At 32.7% G+C, this 18,603-nt stretch overlaps 1 protein-coding gene across 1 annotated transcript in view; it reads right to left on the bottom strand.

Moving 5' to 3' along the window:
- Positions 1-2,864: 2,864 nt before the first annotated feature.
- Positions 2,865-18,603, bottom strand: part of LOC111029505 (transmembrane and TPR repeat-containing protein CG4050) — a 51,306-nt gene continuing 35,567 nt past the window's right edge. The window contains exons 7-16 of the mRNA XM_022308518.1: positions 12,318-12,577; positions 7,262-7,517; positions 6,130-6,278; positions 5,852-6,070; positions 5,138-5,231; positions 4,768-5,058; positions 4,509-4,691; positions 4,159-4,443; positions 3,873-4,082; positions 2,865-3,789 (exon numbers count right to left, since the gene is read on the bottom strand). Of these exons, the coding sequence (XP_022164210.1) occupies positions 3,682-3,789; positions 3,873-4,082; positions 4,159-4,443; positions 4,509-4,691; positions 4,768-5,058; positions 5,138-5,231; positions 5,852-6,070; positions 6,130-6,278; positions 7,262-7,517; positions 12,318-12,577 (2,055 nt within the window). The 3' untranslated portion in view covers positions 2,865-3,681. The remainder of the gene's footprint in view (positions 3,790-3,872; positions 4,083-4,158; positions 4,444-4,508; positions 4,692-4,767; positions 5,059-5,137; positions 5,232-5,851; positions 6,071-6,129; positions 6,279-7,261; positions 7,518-12,317; positions 12,578-18,603) is intronic.

The raw sequence follows: 18,603 nt of genomic DNA, 5'->3' as shown, positions 1-18,603 counted from the left end.
TTCACCCTTAAACTAACTGTCAAAATGTTGCCCCAAACATATACGTATCTATGTAGGCAGTGGCATATACAGAGTGATTTTTTAAGCATGCTCACCCTATTTTTACGATTAATTTATGCAAATATTAAAATTTTGGAATTTTTAAATACACTTGAAACCCGATTTTTTCGAGTCTTTGAGATTTTTTGTACCTTGAATCTGTGACAATTCAAACTTCTGTTTTTAAAATAGGAACTCTACTTCTTCATTATTACTTATTCAGCAGATATTTTTTATAGGAATTTCTATACATCCAAATTAAAATTGTTATTACAAATTGAAAGTTTTTGAGTTACATAACTTTGCGTTCTAAATATTATGGTGTCAAGAGGACGTTGCACTCGCATGTTTTGTCTCCGCCTCACACACATACCACATACGACATTTTCGTTCACCAGTTTCAATAGTGTGCTGTTAGTTTTGGTATTGGAGTGAATTGACCTAATATACTGTAACGATGGTTACATCGTCACTTATACTTTGTCACCTATATATGTATAGCCTACATATATACATGTACATATATATTATTATATACCTTATAAACATAATATATAGAATATGCTGACTATATATATTGAGCCCCTCCTGTTATGATACCATTGTAAGGCTACGGCCAAATGCGAATATTATGTAAGGGTACGGCAGTTCTCCGTTCTGCGAGACACCGTCATGTGAATAGGAACTCCGGGCTGCCAATAAATTAGTTGTAAGTAAATTAAATGTAATTAAATTATATTTTAATAACAGTTTAAATCAATCTGTATTCATTTGTAACTATAAGATCCCAACATTCCTGCCCCCAAGCTACGGATAAATATATTCAAAGGATACACAACTCCTCCCTGAATATCTTATATTTAACTGGTCTTCCCCGACCACGTTACAATACAATTTAAAGGTAAAAGTAATATCTATCGCCCCAGGTAAGTTTTTATTGGTATTATTTTTTTAAAACTAATTTATGAACTTTCTGAGACTGGAAACACATGCGTGTGTATAATTTAAAAAAGTTAGAAATTAGTGTGGATCTACCAATAAAAATAGTTTCTAAAAACGATACAAGTATAATAAATATTTTATGCAACGTGTGGTTTATATTTTTATAAAACCATTTTTAAGGATTATTACCTTTAAATATTTTAACAACTCAGAAATTAGTCGTTTGAATTTTGATTTAGATACATATAATTTACCAAGAAAATCACCAGCTAAATAATTTGCAGTAAAATGGGAGTGGGGGGGGGGGGGGTTTCATTCGAAAAATAAAAATGTCTATCTTCAGTTACATTTTATGAAACGCACTGTTCTTTTGAACATCGTCTTATAACAACTTAACATACATGGCAATTTCATGTCTCGATACAAGCAAAGTTCCCAATATCAATATAATAATATATGATCAACTGTAGTAGACATGTTTTTTTTTATATGTGTTTTTTAGCGATCCCGCTTACAGATTTTATATGACTTATAAGATGATGGAAAACAAGGTGTAAATAATTCAAATCAATGTGTTAATAATGTAAACATGGATTTTATAGCGAACGTAAAACTGTTTAAATATTTTCTGATGCAGTTGAATATTTTCAGAGAGTCAGCTGGCGTAAATGTGCTTGTACTCACTCTAACAGTTCACGCCTGAATATCCGATGCCAGGGTATTGATGAAGTACGATGAAGGGTACTCCTTCCCTACTGACAAAATAGAGTTGAGCCTTTACTATCGCATGTGTTCAAGATCCAGGAAATGATATCGACCCACGGATCGTATGGTCGAATTGCGACATCTCGTGTCGCTTTGTTATCGACATTTAAGTGCGTAGTTTCTACTGTTATAATATTTGAATAACCTTAACTATTATAACACTGCCTTTTTAACTTGATCAATATTTGATTAATTGTCATACAGCAGTTGTCTTATACGAGCGTTTCTATTATCGATTATGATTTAGCATTTTCTATTCGTATGTATTTTGCAACGAAATTTCCCTTGTCCTATTCTCAGAACAATGTCATCTATTTTGTTGTTGGCCTAGCCTTTCCAGAGTTTAATAACATTTGGCATTCTTGTAAGGCATAATTCAATGATTTGATAATTCGTATGTGGCGTTTCTATGGCTATCTCAAGAATTATACGTATATTGGCGGGGCGTCAGTACACAGCAGTTTCTACTCAAATTAAGTTTCAAAGATAGACACAACAAAAAAATGTAACACAATGTCTATATTGTTTAAAACATTCAAAAATTTTTATTTTTCTTATAAAACATAAAATAAAAAATCACATTAAAAAGCAATATTTATCTTCAATATTACCTCTGGTAAACATCTATAATTATTTTACACATATAATATTATCAAATACATTAACAGCTAGCGTTTTTTTTAGACCATACAGTTGTTTTTACATATAGGTATTTGAAAAAAAAGAACAAAATTTGTTTCGTACAAAATATTACTTTCAGAAGTTGGAATTTTCCATGGTTAGAGGAACATGTTTTCATTAAATTTGTTTAAAAAGAACTTGTGGGTCCAGGTACAAAGTAAGAGTGCTTTAAATTGTCAAAAATCATAATAATAAAAAAAAAATCACAATGATTGTCCGCAAATACAAAAAAAACATATGAAAAAATTATGACAATTTTATCAAATACTTGTTAATAACTTATTATTACATGAAAATATAATACTGATTCTTTGAGATTAAATTTTTTAAATTAAATTTATCAAATAACTATTATTTAAATTTCTTTTCCAATGATTAACATAATTTTATTTTCATACACTCATGCGGTAAAGAAAAACAAAACAATAAGTATAAAAATAAACAAATACACAAATACATAGATACATTTTAAACAAACAACTGCTTTTCAGACTGAAATTAATTAATGTATAACAAGACTTATTTTAATGATCTATTGAATTGTTAATGTGATATTTTAGTAGTTATTGTTATTTCAAACGAACAGATGTTGTTTTTTAAGTAGGTAGGTACTTAAACTATGTTAACACATAAATCGATTAGAAATTACATCTAAAAAAATCATTTTTCAACCAAAAACCAAGACAATTAGTCATAATCATAATGATAACAAAATGTGAATATCAATATTTGATCATTATTGTAATTAAAATAACGTCATAGAAGTTTAATAATTAATATGGTCTTAATTTTACACGATCACTTAATTTTATAATAATATTATAAATTATAATCATACTATGACCTACTAAATACATCACAGCACGATTTTTTTTACAAATTGTTTTCGTTAGAAACGATTCAAAATAAAAATTTAAGAGAAAAATATATCTTACGATTTACTAAGTAACTTTTGCTCTCAGTTTAAATGTATAGAAGCATATTTTATAGATGAAGTACTGTCATTGAGTAGTAGCACCAAATGAGATTACTAGTTTAAGTATGGGACAACTGTCTATACGAGCGTCAAATCTGTGACTTTAAAAATGTGCAGTTATGTCACATTGTTGTCTTATTTGAAATGGTGTCTTAGAGACATTATTAGGTCGTAATAAAAAATCCAGTTAAGTACTAACATGAAAACGGTGAGTTATGACTAGGTATGTAACTTAAAAAAAATATATATACTTTTTTAAACAATTAATATTTTATCATTCATGACAGCGATAGCGTAGACGGCTTGGTATCCGACTTCAAATTCGTGTCTGGACGAGTTGTGTCTTTTTCTGTTTTTCGGATTTCCTTAGAATCCGGGCGACTCTCCTATTAATAACAATGTAATGAAAATTGATTTAAACGTATTAGCATATGTGTTATATTATAATACTGTACACTATACGACTTACATTGAGCTGATCGGGAGTCTGTTTTGCCTGCAAGCGGTTTTGCACAATTTTCAAATGCTTGACAATGTAGTCTTCATGCGGTGCCATCAGATGGGCCTTTTGTAAGCAAATTTCTGCCTCTTTCAATAAGCCACGTTCTACGTACACCACGCATAGATTGTGCATCCCTTGCGTATTGTCTGGATCCAGTTGCAGTATCCTTTGGTAACACTGGAAAGGTGGAAAAACGAGGTTTAAAAAAGTCAGTTTTTTGAGGTTGGAGGGGTTCAGCAGTGAAAAAACTCACGTTTTCAGCTGCATCAAGATCTTTGATGTTGTTGATATAGATGTCGCCCAATAATATCAGGGCCTTGACATGGTCTGGATGGAACCGGACCAGCTGATTGAGGAACGGGGCTGCCTGCAACGGTCTGTGGTCGTCAGCCAGCAGTAAGGCCAGGTTGAACAGAGCGGCCCTGAAATCCTCTTTAATGAGGATCGCCTGACGGAACCAATGTTCCGCCGCCGGTACGTCTCCTTCGTCCATAGCCAGCATGCCTAGGTTGAAAAACACCCGTTCGTTCTTTTGACCCTAAAATAACAAAAAATAAAAATATTACAAATGCACCACCACTTGTTGATTTCTACAACGCGTACGTTCGACAGGAGCCGGAGAAGTCTCTTCTCAGCAAGTTTTCTCAGGTTTGCCTGCCCCAATTCTTGGAGCAGTATGGCTGAGTTGAGTAACGCCTGTTCGTGGTCTGGATCAAATTCTAGAGCTTTGTCTAAGTAAGCCAATGCCTGTGAATGTTTACCCTGTTCCAAAAGCACAACACCCAGCTGAAAAGTGAAAAAGAATAAGGTTAGAAACTACGTTTTGTAAAAAGTTTTGTTTACACTAGTCTATGATACTCACATTGTAATAAATGTCTGGGTTGTCGGTGTCGTAGAATAAAGCTCGTTCGTACACTTCTTGCGCCTCTTTTGTTCGGTTGAGCTTGAGCAAAACGTCTCCACGATTTATGTACGCTTGCGTGTAATCAGATCGCATGCTGATGGCCTGCCGGTACAGCATATCCGCCTCTTCCAGACGCGTCTGGTTTTTAGCAATCAGATTGGCCAAGTTCAGTAAGACGTTTAGATGATTGGGAGCTATTCGGGCTTGGTACGACTCGCCCGGTTTGGCTTTAGGAAGCAATGATTTGGCCTGTGAATGCGCAATCGCAAATATTAGTCATGAAAGTCATTTTAAATATTGAACTCTCTGCTGCAGTTACGTTACTTACCTCTAAATAAGCGTCTTCGGCTTCCTTGTACATTTTTAAATGGTTATACGTACGGCCGACATTTATGTGAGCCCCGATATCATCGTGTTGTACGCTGAAAGAAAGAAGAAAAAAAAATTATAAACCACGTTTTAACGATAAAAAACAACTTGTTCGTGATTCTCATCTTTTATTTGAACCTTCGACACCCTTAGGTATTTTTTAAAAATCACGAATAACCCATAAAATAATTGTGAAAAAATAAAAAAATAATAATGTGACAAAATGTAATATTTTCATAATTGACATAATCATAACATATTTACAGGTGTAGAATATATTATGTCATTAAATAACGATATTACATAAATATTGATCACATAATATTAAATACACGATGTTGAGAATTGTAATTATAATCCAGAGCTTTCCAGCAATATTTACATACATTTTATCAACACGAATTCAAAATTAATTTATAAGAAAATGAAATACTGCAATAGAAAAATAGTAGAGATATAAAAAAAAAAAATAGTTTAAAGATAAACATTGCAACATACGGTTCACACATGATTTATTTATAACACTATATGCCGTGACAAATGTCGGTAATTTGAATTTTTTTTATTAATTTTTTAATTAATAAAAACAAACTAAACGGTTTATATATTTTTAAAACAATATTGTAGCACGCCGAGGTTAAGTTGATTTACTCTATGGACATTTGAAACTCACCTGACAGCCTTGTGAAAGTACGCAAGAGCTTCTTGGAATCGATTCTCAGCTTCCAAGGCGTGTCCGACGTTGTTGTACAGTTTGGCATTTAGCTTATTCACTTTCAACCCGGAAGTGAATATCGCGTACTCGGATGACCAGTCCGAATTTCTCGTGTAGGTTTTCACCACGTGGGTGACCATAATGACGGCGACGGCTGTCAGCACCAACCGGGACTTGCTGCGGAACAAAACGTTAGTGATCCGATCAGTCGTAACGAACCTATCAAGGTCTCTTACCACTTATCGATTACGAGCCCCAAACCGTAGGCAACGAGCATACAGAATCCCATTGAAGGCATGTACAAGACGCGTTCCGCTACGACGAATCCTACAGGAAAGAACATGTTCGACGCGGGGAGAAACGGCAGAACAGTCAATCCCAAACTCTGAAATATTCAAGGTTATTATAGTAGATACTTGTGTGTAGCTGTATGGGTTTTTTTAACCGTCAATTTGATTAGTTTTGACGTTTTTTTTTTAAATGTTTACACCACATGATGCATTAACATAATAATATATGGAAACGCACAATGCAAATAAATTGCCGTAGGACATAGAAGGTCATAGCATTTGTTTGTTTTTTTTTTTTGGGGCTATTAGATAAATTATTATGTATCTAATCTTGAAATTTTTTTTATGACACTTCCAACAAAATATTACAATTTTAAAGTGTATAGCATACCTATTTTGTGGTTTGAGGGGATCATTTTAAATTGTTCACTATTTAACGCATATTTGATGATAATAATGAAAAGTGTATAGTTGTAATTTGAACATGTGTTTGAACATGTGTCAATACAAATAAGTTATAAATACATTATGATGCATATTTATTCTGAGAGTTTTCACTATGCATTATTGTATCGAAGGGAGTATTTGAATGAAGTGAAAAGATTGAAACGGTTGTGTAATTTTTACTACAATTATGACTTTAAAGAAGTTGATATGAAACGGGAACACGATGATAAAAATAAATACTATTATAATTATACGCATTACACCACATCACAATACCGTATGGTTATAAGATATATTGTATATCCATTTTTTTTTATTGAACAATTTAATCTTTGAGAAACATTAGCATGTTTTAGAGAGTTACGGTTGGTGTACGCAGAAACACGCGTGAATATGTGGAGCGAGAATTCGTGGTCACCCATCCGGTAGTTATTGGTTACTTTGATCACAAGTTTAACCGTCCAGACAAACTGAATTTACATATTCAAAAAAAAACTAAATGTTATTTTGCCGGGGATTATTGATTATTGACCATGTCCTCAGTGGAAAGTCGTGGAAAAGATGTCTACAATAGATACACTTATCAATAATTACTCAACGGCATTTCATTAATTTGTTTTTTTTTATTTACCATGATAACAACGATGCGTTTGGTTCGATTTGAAGTGGTGAACGCCGTGTACACGAGCGCGATGATCACGGTGTATGTGGCCAAAGTCGCCAGGTTTCTGGGATCCGAGGTGGATTCGACCAGCGGTATGGTACCCATGGTCCAGTCGCAGCACAGGTCGCACGGGAATATCAGTAACCAGGCGTTTACGCTCACCAGATAGTTATAGGTGAGTTGTCTTGCTGGCCAATCCGACACGCTGGCTGGATTGTCAAACCTTTAAAACACAACAATTTCGCTTTGTAAACACACGGTTATGCAGATTTGCCAATCGTAAAGCCATAATGTCGCACAGTGATTATTGATGGCCAGTCATGTATAGGAACAGTAAGACCTCCTTATCACTCGGTACTAACTGAGTTTTCCGTTGTAGAGATACTAAAATTTATAGAATATAGATGGTATATGGACTGTCGTCATTTTCCGTTGTAAGGAGGTTTTACTGTAAACAGTGTAAACTACGCTATTTTTTTTTTATCATGAACCACTTATTATTTGATTAAGTATTATTGATTTTGAAAAGAAAAGTTTTGCATTGTTTCTAATTGGTAGTTTAAATCTGTACGTTGACATTCAAAAAATTAAAACTTAAAAATGTATAAAGATACAAAGTGTTTAAACATATTATTATTAATTTATGATACTAAAATATTATTGACAAAAATATGAATATATATTTTTTTAAATTCAGGTCTCTTGATTGAAAACCGCGATTAGTATACAACTGTGATGTTATCACTGTCTAAACGATCAGTATTTCAAGTATAACCGGTAAGGTTGTTCATCGAACAAACGTTTTGTTGAGATTATAATGAGTCAATATTAATGTCTCTCTCATCAGGAAGGAATGACAAATATTTGAGATATTAAATGTTTAACTTAAATTTCGTTTCAGATGTCGATAAAATATTATGGGATGCATTATTTCGATTCAATAAAAAACTATAAAAAAATAAATATAAATAAATATACCATGTCAATACATTTGGCGCTCTCATTTTTTGGAGATACTAGCCGAATTTCGAAATGTTTTTTTGTACATTTTTCTATGTACGGAAGTAGTACGTCAATGCCAATAAAACGCACACGCCTATATCCTGTCGGTTTTATTTCGATTTTCATTATGACTCACGCATATACTATATATATTATAATACATTATATAGGTATTTTTTTAATATTATATATACATCAATTCGAAAATCGATTTATGTCGCATAAATTCTCGTCGTAGGCAGTTGGTTATACATAAACGACTCCGGGAACACGATATATTTTGCTCGTAACAGGTGCCGAATACTGGAAATCAGTCGTCTCCTCGCAGTTCAAAAACTAAAATCGAGAGCGACTGCCCGCCGTGGATCTCCATCGATAAGTATTATTTTATTAATGATTATAGATGTATTACAGATGCAATTACAGGCATGGCCGAATTTAAACGACATCACAGGGGTGGACAATTGTCGGCAGTAATTCGATTGGATATCGATAGGCAACCCTTCTATTTCTATACCTACGCGTAGTTATTCAGTGAAGCCACTTCTGTTGGAGGCATTTTATTAATGTTTTATTTTTTAAAGCTGCCAATACAACAGATATTTTTCAGCATTGCCAAATTTACCATGTGTATAATATTGTATCATAACTTCAGACAATTATGCTTGTATATATATGTATGTCATTTTATTATAAGTAAAGTGACATGGGTAAAACAAAATTACCACGTATGAGGCCTGCATATATTGCAAATAAAACGATAATAATATTATAAATTGCGTCTACGGATTTGCGATCATATAATATTATCTATTATTTTGAGGGATGTCTGATGATAACGGCACTGCACACGACAACAGTTTAATAATGTTATACAACCATGAAATATATGTGTGCGCACGTGTCATTACATAATATTCTAGATATAATATATCATAACATATATACCGTAGGTGAGATATAATGGTATATACCGGATGATTCTTTATTAACATGGAGTGCTCAGTATATCAAAAAGTATAAATAATATTGAAAAACAAAAGTTTCTAGTCGTTAAAAACCCACGTTTTCGAAATATCTAACAAATTTTGTTAGTAAAAACGTTGACCAGAAACCATTTAAGCACGAAATGTATTTTCAAAAACATTTTTACTTTTCGGAAAATAGTGTACTGCATTAAATGAATCACCCTGTTAGGTGCATCAAATATTGTTTTGTAACTCGTGTAGTGTATAATGTAGCCGAGCTCTAAAGATATTGTTTTTTTTTCGCTCGCGCTCCATCAATGATGATAATACATAAAAATTAGACTGTTAAAAAAAGTAATGGCGAATTTGGAGGCAGTGGCGAGCGGTCAGGGCAAGCGAGGTAATAATGGAAAAGGAAGACCAAAAAAAATTTGAATTTAAGTAAATTGACAACATTTCATGATGCAAGGCTAGGTTATGTTAATAAAACTCCATCATTTTGTTTTATATTATGTTAAGAGGATATCAGCGCACTGTTTGTTTTTTCATTCTGGCTCGCGCTCGACATAGACAAAATAAAGTTACTCAGAATCATTTTGTCTTTGAGTAATTTTAGTGAACAATTCAAAGTCAAATAATAACAAAATATTAAGTTCATACGTCACACCCCCAAAAGGGCCAAAAATATTATCCTTTATAATTTTTGTAATAGTTAACTTTACATTAAGATTAACAAAAATCATAAAAAAAACGATTTTACGCGAAATCGTTTTAGCTATATTGATCGTGAGACTCGAGTTATAATACAAATATTGCACTGACATGCTTTAAAAAATTTTAAAAAATTATGAAATGTTGTTAGGTTAGGTAAGCACTAAGGATTTTGATTACCTGGCTCGGTAAGGCGGGGTTGCATGGTTTTCGCAACTTTACTATAGGAACTTGGAAGCACTGCATCGAGCGATACAAATACTTTTGGAAAGAGATTGTTTGATGCCGATCATATTTGTTTATTATGAAAAATACGAAATTCAATAATGTAAGTTCTGTAGTTTGGTGAAAAGATTGCACTCCCATAATTACGAGTTCGTTATTTATAGGTACATGTATATCATACCATCATTTTAAGTTTTATTTTTAAATTATAATTTACATTGTAACAGCTTTTTTGTTAGCACTTTGTAAGCTTCAAATATCATTGCACACTACTGGTTAGAGGTAGAAATTGTCCCAAGGGCTAGTTTCATATTTTATTACGCTTGTAGGTATTACCAAGTCTCTAAGTCCAGTTATATTTTACAACATATATATAGCAAACAAGCATTCTCGTATTGAAATAATTAGTCAAACACGCAATTATAAAGGATTATAGAACAAAGAAATAAGTTTTTTTTTTAATTTTAATTTGAGAGAATATTCAATTCTAAGAAAAGCGGTATAGGCTTAGCTTTTTTATCAACATAATTCAACGAAAGTCACAAGGAATTGAAAAAAACCCGTGACGTCCATGAACCAGGCTCATTGTAAATGCTTACTTATCTTATCCGTGTAAAAATTGCTTGCTTCATTCAATAATTCACCAGGTTACCAGGTACTTTTTAAGTTTATTTTTGAATTTTCGTTGTCCGTAGTACAGAAAAGTGTTTTTTTTTTTGAAATATTTAAAATTTTATAAAAGTGATTTTTATTAAAAAAAAAAAAAGACTAAAAAATTTACTGAAAGTCTAATGATGTTATATCTTCGGCTTTTCCATAAAAAATTACCACTTTTTACCGAAATCAAACACCCAAAATTACAATTTTTAGGATAGTAAATCACTGCGCAAAGTGTGCGCAATTTTGGGGTGCCTTTTTTTCCGGCGAAACACCAATGTGCCAGTATTTTTTTAACATACAAGAAACGCAACACTATTACGCTCCATAAAATATAGGTCTTTATCCATCCAACCATTTTGCAACACACTATTAGAGTGGCTTATTTAAGTTATAAAAGTTTGGCTGTACTAACACATGGCATTATAAACATTTGTCATATCTATTTTTTTTATTTTAACAATAATTTTCCTTTCCAATTTTATAGGCTTAGGACTGAAAACAAAAATAAATTGTGATTCCGTATACAGTCGGACTTGGTTAACTTGAATGAAGTTAAACGTGTTACCTTTTTACGTGCTAAAAAGGGCTTTATATAATTTGTACATCAAATGCGCCTCAATATTCTGAACAATTGAAGGGTATGAAAATAAAATATTATATAATATACCTACATATGATGTTTATGGATAATGAATAATACGATTTTTAAGTTTAAAAATGATAAAGGTATACATAGGTGGTTAATTTCTATTTTTACCCCCCACGAAAAAAAATACAAATAAACTTATAGTTGAGTAAAAATGAATAGAAAATCAATTAATTAAGCACTAAACATAATATTATTCTAAATCAATACATGGTATATTGTAACGCTCCGTTATTGTTACAAAATGAAATATGTTTATTTCACCGATAGTAAACCTAAACCAACGTTTTTGAGAGTAGTCAAGTTTTTGAAGTACTCAATATTACTTCAGTATAAATATATTTTAAAACATAAATATCTACACAATATTTGAACATTTTAATTCAGAAATGTGTATATTTCAAGCTTAGAGTTAGAAAACAACTTAAGCTTTTGGGTAAACACCTTTTTTCTGTTTTATTTTTAAATAATATTGATGCGCAAATGATTTAGCACTTTTTTAAACGGTTGATGTATAACCGGAAAATCGAACTGACTTAAAAGGACCTCAAATTATTGCTCACTTTTTAACTTTTTAAAAGGTAAAACGGTCTTAAATGACACCTTTATACACAGCGGCTATTCTGAATTATATCCTAAGATCTATTTAAATTGTTTTTTCGTTTTCATTAGGTTTTATCATTTTGATCAGTTCTTATTTGTTCTGATTACAATATAGTTTAACGTTTAACAACAATTTGAAAAAAAACTTTTTTAAGTGTTAAAAATTATGTTGGCGATCCGCTGGTATACAGTGGTATATAATATGTACCTGGTAAAGACGGGCAGCTTGGATCCCATGATTTTCAGACGGAACGCCAGTAGCGCACACGTGGACAGGAACAGGAACGCCAGCCGCTTGACCGCGTCCGACGGGATGGTCTGCAGCACGCCCGACGAGGCGGAAGTCGCGTTTCCGGTGCCGGTTTTTGGCGAACCACCTCCTCCACCGGAACTCCCGCCGTTGGTAGCCGACTGACTGTTCACGGCCACGGACAGTCTTAATGAGTTCATCAAGTCCTTCGGTCTGATCTGAAAAAAATTAAAATTCAACCTTAGTATAATATTTCATAAGTACTGAGTTCTGAAACGCTACACTATTCTCTAGAGACCGTTATTAAGAGTTGATAAATTAGTTTAATTTCGAGCAACACAAACATTATTCGGGTACATTTTAGTTGTTTTAGACAAGGAAACTCAGGTAGTATTATCAATTATATAGATATAAAATAATCGAAGATTTAATTATTGCCCTTATTATTAGTTATCTACATATTTTTCATAATCCTAGTGCTATAATAAATGTTACTATAATTATTAAAAAAGTAAAAAAAATAATGACTGTGATATTCTAATAAGAAAAAATTATGGTTATTTTCTCTAATAAATGCATAATGCAAAATAAAACATTTAATTATTAAGTACACAAAAACCATTAAAAACTAAATTAAAAAAAAAATTTAATATTTTTAAAATGTTAAAAAGAAATTGTTAGGTACTATTCACTAAAATAAATGAAAAAATAGATGAATAAGCTTTACCTAGGTACTTATTTTGACGTGAAAACCTAGCTTTTATATTATGATACCCAGAATAACACAATTCACCTGTGGATTAGCATTTAAATCTATTCGTGTAACATTTTGTATTGCGTAAGCATTCGTTTGTACCTACCCTTGAACACCATTTTACGATTGGTCATTCGTTACTTCTATTTATGAATTAATTCCATTGGAAACTTAATACAATTTTCATAACCGCATATTTTAATAATTATTATTCCGGAACGGGTTATAATTGAAATCAATATATTGAAATGAATACATATTTGTATGTACCTAGTTTGAGTATCGAAAATATGACTACAATTGAGACAAATCGTGACTAGTACTATAAATCGACATTAAATTTGTTTTAAATATTTTCGCGATTGCAAAATTTCCTACACAAAGAACTATTTTATGTTTTTTTACCACAACAGTGGGTAATTCAAACACTTCAGGAAACCTTCTAAAATCAATATGATTATTAAATGATGGAGTTTTTGAAAAAAAAAGGTATTGGTTTATTTATCGGGTAAAACATTTTTTTAGTAAAAACGGTACCAATAAAAAACTTAAATAACGAAAAATTAAGTATTTAAGCTAACAATATTAGTATGATGTTCCCATTAATTAATTAAACTGGAAACATTTTTTTTTCTAATACATTTTTAAGGTAACAATTTAAAGTTATCAGTTAAAGGAATAAATACGTATCTTAATTAATTCAATTTTATACTAAAATAAAAATCATTCACTAAAATAGGTAGTTATTATACGTAATATGAATACGGTTTGAAGACGGATTACCGTTAACTAAAGAACAATGACGTACAATTTGTTGTTGGGCTGTTGAAATTCGCTGCTCGGGGCGATTTCCCACCACGGTAATCCTTTAAATACGTGCGACCTGGTATACGTGTATAAGTTTATTGTACCTATTACACGTTTACTGTACACGAGTATACCGCTCGTGTACAGGGTGGTTCACCAAGCATGATTTACCCCATTTTTTCCACATTCAAATTCAGATTTTTTAGTTATTTATAAATATAGGCAAGTACTTGAAGACTAAATTATTTTAAAATTAATTTATCGTACTGCATAAGTAGTGGTTTTCAAATAAGAAACCTCCCCCGCCCCCAAGTTTAAATGTAAACTATTTATTCGATATTTTTTGTGAAAACGTTGATGCGCACATTATTACCTAATTGAAAATTCCAGCAGTTTCAGATTTCAGTTATAAAAATACCAAAATAATACTAAGGATAACATAGTCCTGAAAAAATGGTTTCACAAAAATACCAAATAGATTTGTTAATGGATCAAGCATTTATCATGCTTGGCTAAATAATTAACTGCAGTAGAAAAATGGTTTTTTTTTTAGGGGAGGAGGAGGGTGGAGTTTTTGTTCGAAAATCAGAAGTCAGTATCCCACAGTTAGTCACTGCTCCTTAATTGATACACAAGAATGTCGAAAAAATGAAAACATCGCCATCTTTGAGGACCTATATACTTAAAAATTAAAAAAGAAAATCAGATTTTGTTGAAAAAGAAAAAAAGGCCTTGAACATGTTCGGTTAGACATATCCTATACAAGTCCTTGCCGAGGGCGGTCAACTAAATCGGCCGGTCGTGCACGGCACACGCACGTCCGTCGTCGTGGACTTATCACCGAAAACGCGCGTCTATTATTCCCACTCGCTACATTAAGCCCACACACGCACGCGCGCACACACCACGGCATTCACCGTGTTTCCTTCGACGGTGCAGTGCACGGGTGTGCGTGTAAGGGGACCCTCTATATAAATTATTACGATCCGACGGTGAGAAACAATCCGCGGGCGAGACGAGATTTGCAAGGGGAGCGACGCAAAGAAAAGAAGATTAAATAAATTTTTATACGCAGACGATATCTTTCTTATTGTTATTACTTTATTTTTTTTTAACCCTCACCCCTCTACGCGTGTTCCTTTATCCCTATCCACTTACCCCCCGACCTACCATGTTCCACTTTCTCGTATCCGCTCCTGTTCGGCGCACAATTTAATATTTCGCAAACTTTAGGCGCACGCGAATCGAAAGTTTCTTCCGTGGGTAAGTATACCGCGGTAAAATTATTACACAGCTGTACCTACCTATAGTAACAAGACGTTTTCGACATTTTTTTACCTAACCCAACCTGTGAGTACTAACGACAAGATGTCGGAACGAACAGTGCGTTCGGTAACCACGACACTTGACAGATGATCGGAGGTGGTGATTTGTGGCCCAATCCCTAAGTGAAGTAAGAATTGCGGTCACATATTAATTACCACATCATATCGGACTGACTGAGCTTTTCCCCAAAAATGTGTCTTTTTTACTGTTCTTATTATTAATCTTTTCTTGACGTCGTAATTAAAATTTTTTTTGAAGTGTAGATTATTGGTTCGGAAAAAAAATTAATGGTTTAACGAAATTAAACTGCTATATTCCTTTTTCTTTGAGTATTGTCATTTGTTGTCTAATAAAAATTGATTTTCTCGTGTTTTCTTTGATTTAAATCCTTAGCTTCTGCATTTTACGTGAGTCTCGGCTGATTGAACTCAAAGTAACACATCAACCAAGTTATAGATGTTGGGATTATGTATTTTGTTTTGAGTGAAAACTTTAACAACCGTTCGTGGTACGGTTGCAGTAAACTGTGCCCAAATACTAGAGGAACTTGTCCACTGAATTATTCCTCGGGCCAAAACTCACCAACAGACAAAAGGTTAGTTATCGGGCCGGAATTCACCGGTCTCCGACGCCGTAAACAATTCGTCGGGCGGCAACTCACCCACGGTAAAGATGATTCGCAAGGGGTGGTGCGAGTGCACGTCGGTCGTGGGTGCCATTAATTAATTCTAGTCCCGATAAGTGGTGTGTGTGTGTGTGTGTTTGCACGCAGAAACAGTGGTAAAAACCAGCCTGAATTATGCGATACACACATGACTTGTGTGTCTAGTTTAAGGGATTTTCGAAATCGATTATATTATTATCAACGCGCGTGACAAATCGTCATCCAAGGGGCTGTCGGGCGAGTTGGGTGCGAAAACACGTCCAAACGATTTTATCGGCAAACGAAATTAAACAAAAAAAAAAAATTGACGGCAAAAACCAGAGCATAGCATTAACGCTTTTTCCAATTCAGTTTTACTATACCCTTTTATTTATTTTTTACCCACGCACATTTATGATATGATATATATATTTGTTTTATTGTATATACGAGTGATTTATTGTTTTTGGCATAAACTTGTACCACGGGCGTCGGTAGTAAAGCATTCAAATATATATTTTGGCCACCGAAATACTATTCCGCGGGAAGCCTTTTTTGTTCCGTATTATTTATTGATATCTTTATAATATTCATCCCGATTTTATCGGTGATTGAATAATAATAATTTAACAAAATTTTAATGGTTCACACACCGTGATTAAAAATTAAAACAGCGGATGTAGATTTTTAAAAGCGTTAAAGGGTTTAACGTCTAAAATGGACGAAAAAAAAAAATCTTATCGGCACGAAAGTATTATGTAAAGAGAAAATCTCTTATATTTTTCACATTTTACGCCAAGAAATATGTATAAGTACGTTACTGAACTGCAAAAGATGTACATATTTCGAACGAATTCTATTAGACTTCTCACGAGCCCCTTAGACCACGACGTTTTTTTTTTTAAAATTTATTATTATTCATTTTTTCTCTTCTGCCATGCGTTTTAGCCAATCGAAAATACGAGTATATAATATATTTCCCGCATTGTAACGAATTCAGTAGAATAAATGTTGCTATCTTTACACTAAACCCCAAGGAAATCTGTTCAGAAATGTATTTCCCATCTTCTCGTAAACCCTATAAATCTTACCGCGTTGCAGTTTTACCTACCGAGTAAACGACGAATTTTCACTCGGTTTACACAATATGCATAAATGTTTTGACCTACATATGTAAAAGTCAGATTTGCGTAAGAGCGCGATTGGTTTATTATTCGAGTGAATTTAAGTGCGACTAGTAAGTCTGCGATGGGATAGATGCCAACGCACATGACACACAAACTTGACATTTGGCAAAGAGCCGTTTTAAAGCGGCAAAGGCCTTTTTGTCATTTTAATGATTATCTGTATCGCGGGATATTTGTCAAACGGAATGCGCGTTTTATTTTGTTCTTTACATTATTATTCGTGTTACGTCGAATATAGTTTCTACACACGGGTGCAACACATTTGCCTATCTCGAGTGCCGTGTTAGTCAATGTTTTTGCGAACAGTATTGTGGTAATTAAACAGTTTACATGACGATATTATTATGATGCAACATATTATACAGGGCGATGGGCGATAGACTTAAATGACTACATTAATGATTTAAAAAATATAATTTTTTAATAAATGTACGCTGATTCAATGAGTTAATTAATTAAAAACTTAAAAACGATAACGATAAAAAATTATTAATATTTTTTTTCTTCAGAAATGTTGTTTTGATATGATATCAAATGATATAAAAATAGGAGTTATCAAAAAAGTTAAGACTTTTTCGAAATAATGAGTTGAGACACTTAAATTGATTGAAAATATCAAATATACAATAAATAGTAATACAATATCAAAACAATATATAAATCGTTCAAATTAACGATTTTTATGAAATCTTCAACCAGGAAAATACATGATCCCAATTATCGTATAAAATATTATAATAACAAATTACTCTATATGCGCATTTTTCCACTCTTTTTTTTTTTTTGCTCGTTTGGAATGTATTTTTAAATGGCATTATACGAAACGTATTTTTTTTTTTAATAAATTATAATTGAATTCAGAAGGACAAACAATTTTATTTCGTCGGTAAAAAAAAAGTAACAAAAACAATTATAGAAAATAAGTTACGGGAAGCATTGTATTTAAGACAAAAGTGTTTCACCACCGTGCCGTACTTGAGACGACGACTACGCTGCTGCCGTCGGAGCGATTGATTCGATTTTAAATTATTTTCTCTCATAAACGATAATTCTCGTTAAGGAGTTAGTGAAATATAAATAATAATCATATACATATCATTATACTGCCTTATCCGGTAAGCACTGGAATATTAATGATCGTCCGGCGAATCGCTGTCGACCTCAATTTCTGTACGAGGCGAAGTCTTGTAATTAATCACATTATGCACGCACTAGAAAATCAGTTTAACCGTTTACAGAACACAAAAACAAAATAAAAACTATCCCTTGCGATAAAAAAAAAAAAACTAGACTACGAGAACAGATTTGTCCGTTGTTGTTGTTGTTGTGTTTGTTTGATGTATATCGGCACACGAAAATAATGGTATGACATACATCATATAATAATAATAATATAACACGTACTACGTGGTTAAATTTGAGATAATACTTGGCTTCTTGTCTTAACAATTTATTTTATCGTTCTCGTGACAATATTACATTATTTTTCGGAAGAACAGCCTCACTACCACTTCACCACCACCTCTA

This window comes from Myzus persicae, unplaced genomic scaffold (genome assembly GCF_001856785.1).
Source record: "Myzus persicae strain clone G006 unplaced genomic scaffold, MPER_G0061.0, whole genome shotgun sequence".
NCBI lineage: Eukaryota > Metazoa > Arthropoda > Insecta > Hemiptera > Aphididae > Myzus > Myzus persicae.
This window is presented reverse-complemented; position numbering and strand designations above follow the sequence as displayed.